Source organism: Canis lupus, chromosome 23, assembly GCF_003254725.2.
Source record: "Canis lupus dingo isolate Sandy chromosome 23, ASM325472v2, whole genome shotgun sequence".
NCBI lineage: Eukaryota > Metazoa > Chordata > Mammalia > Carnivora > Canidae > Canis > Canis lupus.
The window spans coordinates 16,983,484-16,996,609 of NC_064265.1; the positions used below are offsets into that span (position 1 = coordinate 16,983,484).

The window sequence follows — 13,126 nt, forward strand, 5'->3', positions numbered from 1 at the left end:
TTTTAAATTTTTTTCTCCCCTGTGTATTTGATATTTTATTTCTAGATTATTTTCAGCTATTGTGGGTATTGTACAGTGAAATGGGACGCTAGTTAGGTCAGCTAGGTAAATTATGGTAAGTGGTATTATAGACCACTAGAATAGTGGTCTTAGAAGCATACACACAGTATATTTTTAACTGGAAGGACAGGTTACCAATAGTGTATGTATATTATGATCTTAAAAACAGAAATATTTGAAAATACTGCCAAATCTGGCATCACGAACTAAAAGTGAATTAAAAATGAAAGGAAGACGAATAGAGATAAAACAAATAACAACAAAACCCCTAAGTCCGCCAGAAGTTCAAAACTTGATTAAATTTTCTTCTATTGCTTCCTTATTATAAAAGGAATATATTCTCATTGCAGAAAATAATGGAAAAAAACCCTATTAGGAACATTCATAATCCTACTTACCCAGCAATGGGACAAAACTCACAAAAAACAACTTTGTATCTCAATTTCAAATTCTTCTCTATGCAAATACACAGACACACCCACCCATGCATGGATGGTGAATGCTCCTTTTGTTCTTTTAGTTTTTTATCCATATTGTGTTCTGTTATCTGGATAAATCATAAATTAGTCAACCAGTCTCCTTTTTTAAGACATTAAAAGTTATTTCTAGCTACTCCCTAATTCATATGACACAAGGCATGTAAAATGGGCTGAAAATCAATTATAAATAAGAAGGCAAAGAAGTTTTCACACAAAATAATTATCAATATGTGGAAAATCAGTAACTGGGGATATTCATTTGGGATATTCATAATTTCTAATTTTCTAAAAGGAATTTTCGTTTTCACCATGGAGTTTTTTTATGGCCATTAAAATAAGAATAACTAAAAAAAAATAATAACTAACTAGAAGTTCTTAGACCTTTATGTGTATCAATGTCAGAGTTTAAACTAAATCAGTCTTAACTGAATGCTTTTTTACTGAGTAGTTTTTTTTTAACTGAATGCTTTTTTACTGAGTAGTTTTTTTTTTAAAGATTTTATTTATTTACTCATGAGAGACAGGGAGAGAGAGAGAGAGAGAGTGTTTATTTCACATGACCTAATAGGAATATAAGGAAACTGGTAGGCTTGACAGAAAATATCCTTGCTTTCCTCTTTTCTTTTATAGCAAAACTCTGAAAAAGAGGACTTGGCACATAGTAGGTGCTCAGTAAATACTTGTTCAGTGGATGAATGAATGAATGAATGAATAAATGAAAGAACTTAAAGGAGTAAGACTTTGTGACAATCCAGATGAGAGCTGATTTGGACCTGCTGTTAATGGGAATGAGAGAGAAAGGGGATGTGGGGGAAGGAGATTAATAAGAATTCTCCATACCTTCTGTTCAATTTTGTTGCGAAACTAAAACTACTCTAAAAAGATAAAGTCTTTTTAAAAGGAGGAGTTAGGGGTGTCTGGGTGGCTCATTTGGTTAAGCATCTACCTTCAGCTCAGGTCATGATCTCAGGGTTCTGGAATCAAGCCCTAAGTCGAGCTTTGTGCTCAGTAAGGAGTCTGCTTCTCCCAGTCTCTCTCCCTCTGGCTCTGCCCCTCCCTCCCACTCATGATTTCTCTTTCTCTCTCAAATAAATAAATAAAATCTTTAAAAAAATAAAAAGAGAAGGTAGTATATAAATTTCTTTTTTTTAAAGATTTTTATCTATTTATTCATAGAGACACAGAGAGAGAGAGAGAGAGAGAGGCAGAGACACAGGCAGAGGGAGAAGCAGGCCCTATGCAGGGAGCCCGACATGGGACTTAATCCTGGGTCTCCAGGATCACACCCTGGGCTGTAGGCAGCGCTAAACTTCTGCACCACCGGGGCTGCCCAGTATATAAATTTCAAAGGAAAAACTTAAAGTCCTTGGTGACTTATTTTATGTATTTGTAACATAGAAAAAATAGAATGTAATTTTAGGATTCTGTGTTTGATAATAAGATTAATTAGTGGTCCAATGGATGGATATACTTGATAGAAGCAATTTGTTTTCTTATTTCAATATTTCCATTTCCATTTTTTCTTACATCTTTTCTAATAAGGATAAAAACCCTATCATCTTAATGTTCAGATACTTGTTGACCAGGTAATGTTCTCTTCTGTCATTTCTAACCTAAGTTATGTTGTTGAGCTGAGATGGAATTTGCTTCTATTCACTTTGAGTTTTAATTGCTCTATGGAGTTGACTGAGGCATGACAAGAGATCACTCAGAGTCAAAGAATTTCGCCCACTTAACTTGAGGTATACCAGAGTCTTACTATGACCCCCGTCAGCAGCTGTTAGGTCAACTCCCAGAATGGCTAGTGCTCGCCACCGTGCCTGAGCATCATAGGCTATGGGACCCAAGATACACTCTATAAGAATTCCCTCTATAGGTAGATTGTTCCCCCAATTCCTTTTTATTTTTTTGTCTTTCTTTTTTTTTAAATTTTTTATTTATTTGTGATAGTCACACACACACAGAGAGAGAGGCAGAGACATAGGCAGAGGGAGAAGCAGACTCCATGCACCGGGAGCCTGATGTGGGATTCGATCCCGGGTCTCCAGGATCGCGCCCTGGGCCAAAGGCAAGCGCCAAACCGCTGCGCCACCCAGGGATCCCCTGTCTTTCTTTTTTTATTTGGAGTTATATTTTATTTGGTTTGGGACAATTCTTCAAACACATATAGACTGGATATTTGTCATATTTTCTGACTGTCCATATGACTTTGGAACATGTGTCCTACATTTGGAGAATTTCCCACCTGATGAATATCCTTTCCTTAAACAAGTCACCAGAAAAAATGTGTTTTCTTAGTCTTCCTTGATGCTGTAGCAAGTGGCTACCATGTAGCTCAGACTCCATCATTCAGATAACTTGCAAGAGTTGCACTTGCAAATGAAAATGGGAGAGGGCATATACTGGGCAGAGTCCAACTTGGAGCAAGGGCAGAGGTGGTGGTGGAAGATTGTGATGTTGGGATCCTGATGTCTGTAGCCCTGTGTCAGTGGTATTGTTCCTTACTGTACAGCCCCCACGCCTGACCCTGGGATCCTCCCAGAGATTCTTTTAGCCTCTTCACGGGCTTTAATAAGTGGCTTTTCTGCATAAATGAGCTGTAGTGCCTCTGTGACACAGGTGTAGTACTAATGGTTTTTAATGAACACAGAATTAAAAAAGAGGGGACATCAGAGGCCTACTTCTGAATCCCTCTTCCCCCATGAAAGTGAGAGAACAATACAAAAGTGGTGATGGATCTCCTTGTATTTATTATTAATGATAAGTGACAGTTTTTTGAGCACTTACTATTTCAGGCATTGTCTCATATGATACTTTTGGTGGTCTTATGAGAAGATCATCATTAGCTCTACTTTTAGATGAGAAACATGATTTTTTTTTTTTTTTGAAAATAGTATTTAAACAGCTTCCTATCTTAGCCAGGGTGCCATAGAAAATGGAGCATAAATGATAGCTCTTTGTTAGGAATGGGAGGTGGTAATCGCAAGGCATCAAGAGTGTGGAAAATCAAAAAACAAAGACAGGAAAGAGGGACAGTAAATACAGTATGTTGTGTTACTAAACTGGTCAGAGCTTCACTAGGAAACAGCCAATTACTTGGTCATGTGGGATGTCTCTGGACATATCTTGAGAAACCTCTGTGTATTAAAGTCCACTGGGGGACAAGGGCAAAGAATTAATCTCCTGTCTCTCATTGGTCAAAGATGTCTACCCAATAGGCCTTAATTTCTCCATACTTCTGGGTTGTATTATTCAACCCACTGGAAGTATTGTGGGATCAGTGGTATGTTACCAGTGGATAGAACAGTTGGCAGAGGCCTAGGTGCAGAAATGCCTGTAGCTTTCACCAAGGCTTCCATGAGGGAATCCAGGATGAAGGTGAGCCCTCACTCTGAGTGGCTAGACAGCTGTCAGTGTTAAGAAATGGAACTTTCCATTGAGCAAGCTGATGAGAGCCCAAGAGAACAGGACAGACCTGGGAACTGGCATAGGTGTAGACAAATCACTCCAAATTCTGTGTCTGTCATCATATTGGCATTCTTCCTGTGTGTCTATTTTGTGTCTCTGTTTCCTCTTCTTATCAGGACACTAGTCATATTGGATTAGGGCCCATCCTAATCAAGTATAGCCTCATCTTGATTACATCAAAGACCCTATTTCCAGATAAGATTACATTCACAGGTACCAAGAGTTAGTACTTTAAGACATATTTAGGGAGCACAATTCAACCTACAATAGCATCTGCATGATTAGGGAAGACATAGGGAAGAATTTGCAAAGAAGGGGAAGTAAATAATCTAGTTTTGAGTATGTTGAGTTCTAGTTGCTTTTGAGGCTATAAGGCTGCCATGTCTAGTATGTGACCCAAAATATGTTTTAGGAGCCTCAGGAGAGGGACACTTTGGTGGCTCAGTGGTTGAGCATCTGCCTCTGGCTCAGGTTGTGATCTCAGGGTCCTGAAATGGAATCCCACATCCCATGGGGAGCCTGCTTTTCCCCCTGCCTATGTCTCTGCCTTTCTTTGTATAGATAGATAGATAGATGATAGATAGATAGATAGATAGATAGATAGATAGATAGATAGATAAAATCTTTTTAAAAATTTTTAAAAAGGAGCCTCAGGAGAGAGTCCTGGCTGGTGAGGAGGCACAGAGTCATCAGCATCTGGGTGGTAATGGGTGTAAAGCTGACAAAGTGCTGAGCAAGACTTTGAGGACTGACAACATTTATGGGGTAGACACAGAAAGAAGAAGCCTTGGGAGAGACTTGGAAGGAGTAAGCAGAGAGGAGGTAGAAGAAGGAAAGCCAAGAGAAAATAGTGTCAGACATGAGAAAGTTTCTGAGAAAAAACACAATACTTTTCCAAGGTCAACAGCATTCCGTACCGTAGAAAGGCCAAGTTTTGAGAATTGTCATTTTCATAAGGTGATTTCATGACTCAGTGGAAAGAATTGAAGGCTATCCCTTGGATCTGCAGATAGGATATCCCTCTGGATTCCCAAGAGTGGTGTATGAGAGAATCCCAAAGGAGAATATCCCTTGGATTTGCAGATAGACAGTGATTACCAAGTTTAGGGGTTTTGCGGGGAGTGGTAAGGGCAAAGGCAAGACTACAGTAAGGGTGATAAGCTGTGGGTAGAACTATGGCCACAGCCAGTAGAGAAAGTTGTGTTGTGAAAAAGTGAGGGTGGTGGTGGTGGTTAGAAACCAGAAAATAGAGGATGTTGTTCAGTGGAAAAGGAACCATTGATGGAGAGACTTAAAGGTCTGAGAGAGGGTGTTGATCTGTGGAACAAGCAGGAACTCAGGATTCAGTCTCCTACTTCAAAGAGGGTGCTTTAGTTTTGATCTCTTCTATTTGTTGGGCATTTGCACATTATTTAATACGATGAGAGCATGCTAGAAAATCTTTGCAAACTATTGAATTAGGTGTTACAGCCCAAGAAAAAAAACTATTAATCATTAGCTGTAGCTCTACACAGAGTAATTTACAGTAATAGCTTGAATAAACACATTCAAATAATCCTGGTTTATTTAAGGTCATGTTTCCAAAAGGACCTCAATTGACAGAAATAACTATTATAGCTATAATTATTTGCATTTCAGTTCCTGACTGGCACGTATAATTTGGATATGTATAAACTTCAGTTTTTAAATTTTGGCTTGCATTTTTTTTTTATTAAGCTTTTTGTTTTGGCTCCAGTATAGTTAGCATACAGTGTTATATTAGCTTCAGGTGTACAATATAGTGATTCAACAATTCTATGCATTACTCAGTGCTCATCATGATAAGTGTACTCTTAATCTCCCTCACCCATTTCATCCACCCCCACCCACCTCCCTTCTGGTAGCCTCCAGTTTGTTCTCTATAGTTAAGGGTCTCTTTCTTGGTTTGCCTCTTCCTCTCTCTTTTTATTTTTCCTTTGCTTGTTTGTTTTGTTTCTTAAATTCCACATATAAGTGAAATCATATTATTTGTCCTTCTTTGACTTATTTCACTTAGTATTATATTCTCTAGCTCCACCCATATTGTTGCAAACGGCAAAATTTCATCCTTTTTTTGTGGCTGAATAATATTCTATTGTGTATCACAATGGAATATTATATATTATACACACACACACACACACACACCACATCTTCTTTATCCATTCATCTATCCTATTGATGAGCATTGGGACTACCTCCATAGTTTAGCTATTGTAAATAGTGCTGCTAGGGGTACATGTATCCATTTGAATTAGTGTTTTTTTTTTTAATTTTTTGAGTAAATACCCAGTAGCACAATTATTGGATCCTAGGGTAGTTCTATTTTCAGTTTTTTGAGGAACTTCTATACTGTTTTCCATAGTGACTATACCAGTTGATATTCCACCAACAGTGCATGAGGGTTCTTTTTTTCCACATGCTTGCCAACACTTGTTTCTTATGTTTTTGATTTTAGCCATTTTGACAGATATAAGGTGATACCTCATTGTAGTTTTGATTTGCATTTCCCCGATGATGAGTGATATTGATCATCTTTTCATGTGTCTTTTGGCCATCTGTATGTCTTCTTTGGAGGAATGTCTGTTCATGTCGTCTGTCCGTTTTCTAATTGGATTATTTGGTTTTGGGGTTTTGAGTTGTATAAGTTCTGTATATATTTTGGATACTAATTTTGGCTTGCATATTTTTTAAAAGCATTTTTCAGCCCTAAACTATTAACAAATGCATGTGGAGATTTTTATACCACAATGAGATTTTAATGCTGGTTTTTAAAGTGTTTTTTTAAAAAGTAATCTCTATGCCCAATGTGAAGCTTGTAGTCACAATCCTGAGTTCAAGAGTTGGGTGTGCTACCAGCTAAGCCAGCTGTGTGCCCCTCCTGGTTCATTTTTTAAACAATCTCCGCTTAAGTAAATTTACTGGTAGTGATAGATTTTTGAAAGACACATGTATTATTTGTTAGCATTATAAAAGAAATTTGCATTGGCTAGAAAATTTTGAAAAATAAATAAGTGTATCAAGAGGTTGAAAAATAAATAAATGTATCAAGAGGAGCACTTGGGTGGCTCAGTTGATTAAGCATCTGCCTTTAGCTCAAGTCATGATCCCGGAGTCCTGGGATTGAGCCCCACATCAGGCTCCCTGCTCAGCAGGGAGTCTGCTTCTCCCTCTCCCTCTGCTACACCCCCTGCTTGTGCTCTCTTTCTCTCTCTGTCAAATAAATAAATAAAATCTTAAAAAAAAGAAATTACAGTCGCATATATTCCCAGTGTGTAATGTTAACCATTATTTCAATATTTCTTACTTTATATTATGAAATATTTCAAACATTAACAAATATCCTTTTATGCACAATGTTTTAATAAATTTATTATCTTTACTTAAGAAAAAAACTCTTTAAAAAAATGTTATGGATTCAATTGGAGGCCTCTCCCAACTATGTTTCCCTTTCCTCACCAGGAGTAACTACTACCCTGAAATTCTTCCATGTTTTTATATACTTACAATGTGTACAGCTATTCATTAATAGTATGTGGAAGTGTTGCCAGCAGCTGAAAGCCCGATCTCAGCCAGGGCCCCCCTAAAGTGGTCTTAGCTGAGGTTCCTAGAAAGTGTGCCAGTTAAGGTCTCTGTAAGGAGGCCTCTGGGCTAGAAATGTAGCTATACATATGAACATGGCTGGTTGGGGTTGAGTAGGCTGAGTGCTTGAATGCTACTTCTTCCAGGAACTATAACACACCCACAATGCAACAGGTCTGGTGTGGAGAGGGCAACGTAGACTCCGTGAGATCTGCTCATCAAAGCTTTGCAACTGCCTATGGTCAGCCTGAAAGATTACACATAGGATTTTGGCACAGTCTGGAGTCATACTCCTCAATGTGTGGTAACTCTGTGTTTAACTCTTTGGCTAACTGCCAAGATGTCTTCCAAAGTGGCTGCACCATTTTATATTCCCACCAGCAACATATGAGGATTGCAGTCTCTCCCCAGCATCCTCAGCATTTATTGGTATTTGTCTTTTTGACTTTAGTCATCTTAGATAATGATGTATTATCTCATTGTGGTTTTGATTTGCATTTCCTTGTGACTAATGCAATTTCCTTGTAACTTGTTTTTTTTGCTTATTAGTAAATTGGATTATTTTTGTTTAATTATTGAATCATAAGAATTCTTGTTCTGTGTACCAGGCCCTTATTAGGTATATGACCTACAAATATTTTTCCAGGATTCTGTGGATTCTTTTTTTACTTTCTTGTAGTGTCTTTCAAGCATAAAAATTTTTAATTTTGATGAAAGCCAACTTCTGATTTAGTTGCTGTGCTTAAGTATCCTATGTGAGAAATCAAGGTCTAATTCAAGATCATAAAGACCTATATCTATATTTTCTTCTAAGAGTTTTATACTTTTAATTCTTATGTTTAGGTCTGTGATACAGGGCAACCTGGGTGGCTCAGCAGTTTAGCACCGCCTTCAGCCCAGGGCCTGATCCTGGAGACCCAGGATCAAGTCCACATCGGGCTCCCTGCATGGAGCCTGCTTCTCCCTCTGCCTGTGTCTCTGCCTCTCTCTCTGTGTGTCTCTCATGAATAAATAAATAAATCTTGAAAAACAAAAGGTCTGTGATACATTTAGAGTTTTTACATATGATGTGAGATAGTGTTTTAAGTTAATTTTTTTGCATGTGGATATCTAATTGTCCTACCACAGTTTGTTGAAAAGACATAATTCTTTCCCCATTGCATTGTCTTGGCTTTGTTATCAAGTATCATTTGACCATAAATATAAAGATTTATTTGAAATATGCCTACCCTTATACCTGTCACACAGTCTTGATTACTGTAGCTTTGTAGTAAGTTTTAAAAATAGGAAGTGTGAGTCCTCCAATTCTGCTCTTATTTTTCAAGATTATTTTGACTATTCTGTGTCCTGTGTGTTATCATATAAATTTTAGGATTAGCTTGTCAATTTCTGCAGAAAACCTCAGCTGAGTTGGATCTGTAGATCAGTTTTGCGAATGTTCCCATTGTAATCGGCAGAAAAGTGAACTCCTCCAGCTCCCTGCACTGCTACCTGCTGCCTCAAGATACTCACAATCCTAATACAGTCCTTGGAACTTGTGAATATGTATGTCACATGACATGGGGAATAAGGTAGCAGATAGAGGTGCTGCTCCCAATGTAATGATGAGTGACTTTAAATATGAAAGAGAAGCAGGAGAGTGTCAGAGTGATGTGTTATGTCAAATCCTGAACTGGTCATTGCTGGCTTTGAAAATGGAAGGGACCATGAGTCAAGGAATGGGGGTGGTCTTTACAAGCTGGAAAAGGCAAGGAAAAGGAATGGATTCTTCCTCTGCACCTTCAGAAAAGAATGCAGCTTTGCCAAAGCCTTGATTTTGGCCTGGCAGAGTCTTTTTGGAACCATCTAGAACTGGAAGATAATACATTTGTGTTTTAAGCCATTAAGTTTGTGGTAATTTGTTGTAACAATAAGAGAAAGCTAATTCAGCTATCTGAACTATATTGTCCTCCAGTCTTTGAACACAAGATGTTTTCCTTTTATTTAGGTCATCTTTTTTCTCAACAATGTTTTATAATTTTCAGTATACAAGTAGTATACTTCTTTTGTTGAATTTATTCTTAAGTTTATTATTCTTTTATGATACTCTTTTAAATGAACTTGTCTTAATTTAGTCTTGGATTGTTCATTGCTAATGTATATAAATAGAATTGATTTTTTTGTATTGATCTTAGATCATGCAGCCTTAGCTGCAATTGTTTTTGTATATTTTCTAAGATTTTCTACATACAAGATCATGTCATCTGTGAATAGAAATAGTTTTTCTCCTTTTTTTTTTCCAGTGCATAAGTCTTTTCTTTTCCTGCCTAATTCCTCTGTCTAGAAATTCCAGTACAATTTTGAGTAGAAATTATGACAGCAGACATCCTTGTCATATTCCTGATCTTAGGAGATGTTAGGGAAATATAAACAACAACAACAAAAAATCTCCTGCCAATCCAGACAAACTCTCCACAAAAGTCAAAGAGAAATAAAACAGTTTTATTATTGAATAAGCATTAAACCAGAATGGGGTCTGCATCACAGGTAATTCACTAAAGAAAATGTAAAGATGGAATGATACAACTAAGCAGATGCCGCAATGTTTGCATACATGTTTGCATACCTGTTTTCAGGATGAATGATAACTAGTCTTCAAGTAAGTGGAATTGACAGAAGCATTTGTCACACATAGTTCATCCTAAATTCACCTGGTAATTGGGATACCCCCCTATGTTTGCTAATTGCCTTTATCCAAAAGAAAAAATTCATATCTTTATGACAGGAGGTAGGTTTGTAACTTGGAGCCAGGTGCCAGCTGAAGTTAGATTCTTACCCTCTCATGGGAACTAGGAGGTAGGGGCACTCTCTTCTTTAATGGTTACATTTTTAGGAGATGGCTCCCAGATCCTTAAGAAAAAGACTCCTGGTTGTAAAACTGACCAGAGGCTTATTTAGGTTTTAAAAAGATTTATGTGTATCTTCAAGGGACAGAGAAAAGATTCACAATGACAAGGTTTTGTCTCTTTGTTTTTAGAGAGGCAGAGAGAGAAGAAGTGGGGAGAGGGCAGAGGGAAAAAGAGAGACAGAAAGAGAGAATCTAAAGCAGCTCCCTGCCTAGCATGGAACCTGACAGCGGGCTGGATCTCAAACTCTGACATCATGACCTGAGCCAAAATCGAGCCAGACACTTAACCAACTGAGCCACCTAGAGGCCTACAATGACAAGTTTTCTAAGGCAAATGCACTAGGAAAAAGGATGAGGAGGGCATTGGAAAGTCTCCCTTTTTGTATCAGGAAAAATTTTTTAAAAATATATTTGTGTTTACCTTTATGAGTGGACATTTTTAGTTTTTATCATTAAATGTGATATTGCTTGAGAATTGTTCAGATGTCTTTTATTAGGTTGAGGAAGTTTCCTTCTATTCCTAGCTTTTATCATGAAAGAGTTGGATTTTGTCAAATGCTTTTTCTGCATCTATTGAAATGACTTCTTTCATTCTGTCAACGTAGTGCATTACATTGATTGATTTTCATATTTCAAACCGATCTTGAATTTCTGGGATAAATTTCACTTGGTTATGGTGTATAATCCTTTTTATATGTTGTTAGGTTCAGTGTCCTAGTGGGTTTTTTTTTATTTAAATTCAATTAGCCAACATATAATACATCATTAGTTTCCATTAGTTTCAGAGATAAGAGTTCAGTGATTCATCAGTTGCACATAACACCCAGTACTCATCACATCACGTGCCCTCCTTAATGCCCGTCACTCAGTTATGCCACCTACCTACCCACCTCCCTTCTAGCAACCTTCAGTTTGTTTCCTGTGGTTCAGAGTCTCTTACGGTTTGTCTCCCTCTCTGATGACTTCCCATTCAGTTTTCCCTCGCTTCTCCTATGATCCTCTGTATTATTTCTTATATTAAACATATGAGTGAAAGCAGAGATAATTTCCTTTCTCTGATTGATTTATTTCACTCAGCATAATACCTTCCAGTTCCATCCACATCGATGTGCTAGTGCTTGTTGAATTTTTAATGTCTATATTCATAAGAGATATTGGTCTATATTTTTCTTATTATGCCTTTGGTTTTGGTATCATGGTAATATCGTCCTCATTGAATGAGGTACAAAGTATTCCTTCCTCTTCTGTTTCTTAGTACAGTTTTTGAGAGATTGCTGTTCCTTCTTTTACACATTGGTGGAATTCATCAGTGAAGTCATCTGGTTCCTGGATTTTCCTTTGTGGGAAGTTTTTAAAAATATTAATTCAACATTTTATCACTCCATTCAAATTTTCTTTTTCTCCTTTAGTCATTTTCTGTGTTTTTCTGTGTTTCTAGTAATTTTTCCATTCCCTCTAGGTCATCTAATTCGGTACCATTGTTCACAGTATAGTTCTGTTTTTCCTTTTACTTCTTTAAGGTCAACAGGAGTGTTTCCTCTTTCATTCCTAATTTTAGTTTTTTGAGTCTTCTCTTTCACTTTTTTCTTAGTTTAACTAAAAGTTGTCAATTTTGTTGATTTTTAAAAAATGAACTTTTGTTTTATTGCTTCTCTCTATTGTTTTTTTGATTCTTTATTTCTGTATTAATCTTTATTACTATCTTCCTTCTGCTTGCTTGGAATTTAGTTTGCTCTTCTGTTTCTAGTTACTTAGGGTAGTAAGTTAGAAAATATTTTTAAGATCTTTCTTCTTTTATTATATAGACATTTATAGCTGTAAATTCCCCAATAAGCACTGATATAGTGATGTCCCATATGTTTTGGTATGTTGTATTTTCATTTTCATTCATCTCAAGGCATTTTCCAGCTATCCTTCTAATTTCTTTAATCAATTGTTTATTTAGGAGTGTGTTGTTTAATTTTTACAGATTAATTCATATAGATTTATGAATTCCATAAATTTCCTTCTGTCAATGCTGCCTAGTTTCATGCCAGTGTAGTTGGTGAACGTACTTTGTAGAACTTCAATCCTTTTAAGTATATTGATTTTATTAATTTTTATGTGTATCATTCTCATTGTCTTTATTTTCTAAATCCTTTTTAAAATTTGATCTCTTTCACTTATAAGTAACTTGTGTGTGTATATATATATATATATGTATATATATATATATATATATATGGGTGATTTTGTATTTCAATGTTTTGGGGCTTTTTCTTTAGTTGAATCTTATTCTTTTTATTTGATTTTATTATGTCACAGAATAAACCTTCTATAATTACAGTTTTTCAGAATAAGTTAAGAGATTCTTTAAACTCTGATGATTCAGATAATCATTTACCCCCAAATGGGTGGATTGATACTAAAGTAGTTATTTGCTCAAATTCTACAAATTGGTCAGGGTTTTTTGAGGATAGCTTATATCTGCTCCATGCAGCATCAACTGGGCAGCTCAACTAGGGTGGGAAAAGTCTCTTCCAATGGTGGTTGATATTGGCCATTTGCTGGGAGCTCACCTGGGACTATTGGCTTTGTCCTTGATTTACTTCCATGTGTTTTCTTTATATGGATAAATCAGGCTTAATTTCCT

The 13,126-nt window shown here is 36.7% G+C and overlaps 1 protein-coding gene across 14 annotated transcripts in view; it reads left to right on the top strand.

Annotated features, from left to right (window-relative positions):
• Nucleotides 1-13,126, top strand: part of NEK10 (NIMA related kinase 10) — a 226,885-nt gene that overhangs the window by 104,287 nt on the left and 109,472 nt on the right. The window contains exon 24 of one of the 14 annotated variants that reach the window (XM_049100031.1): nucleotides 10,624-12,819. The exons of the other annotated variants lie outside the window; for them this stretch is intronic. Coding sequence (XP_048955988.1) covers nucleotide 10,624 — 1 coding nt within the window. The 3' untranslated portion in view covers nucleotides 10,625-12,819. Of the gene's footprint in view, nucleotides 1-10,623; nucleotides 12,820-13,126 lie in introns of those variants that run through there. 14 annotated transcript variants of the gene reach the window in all.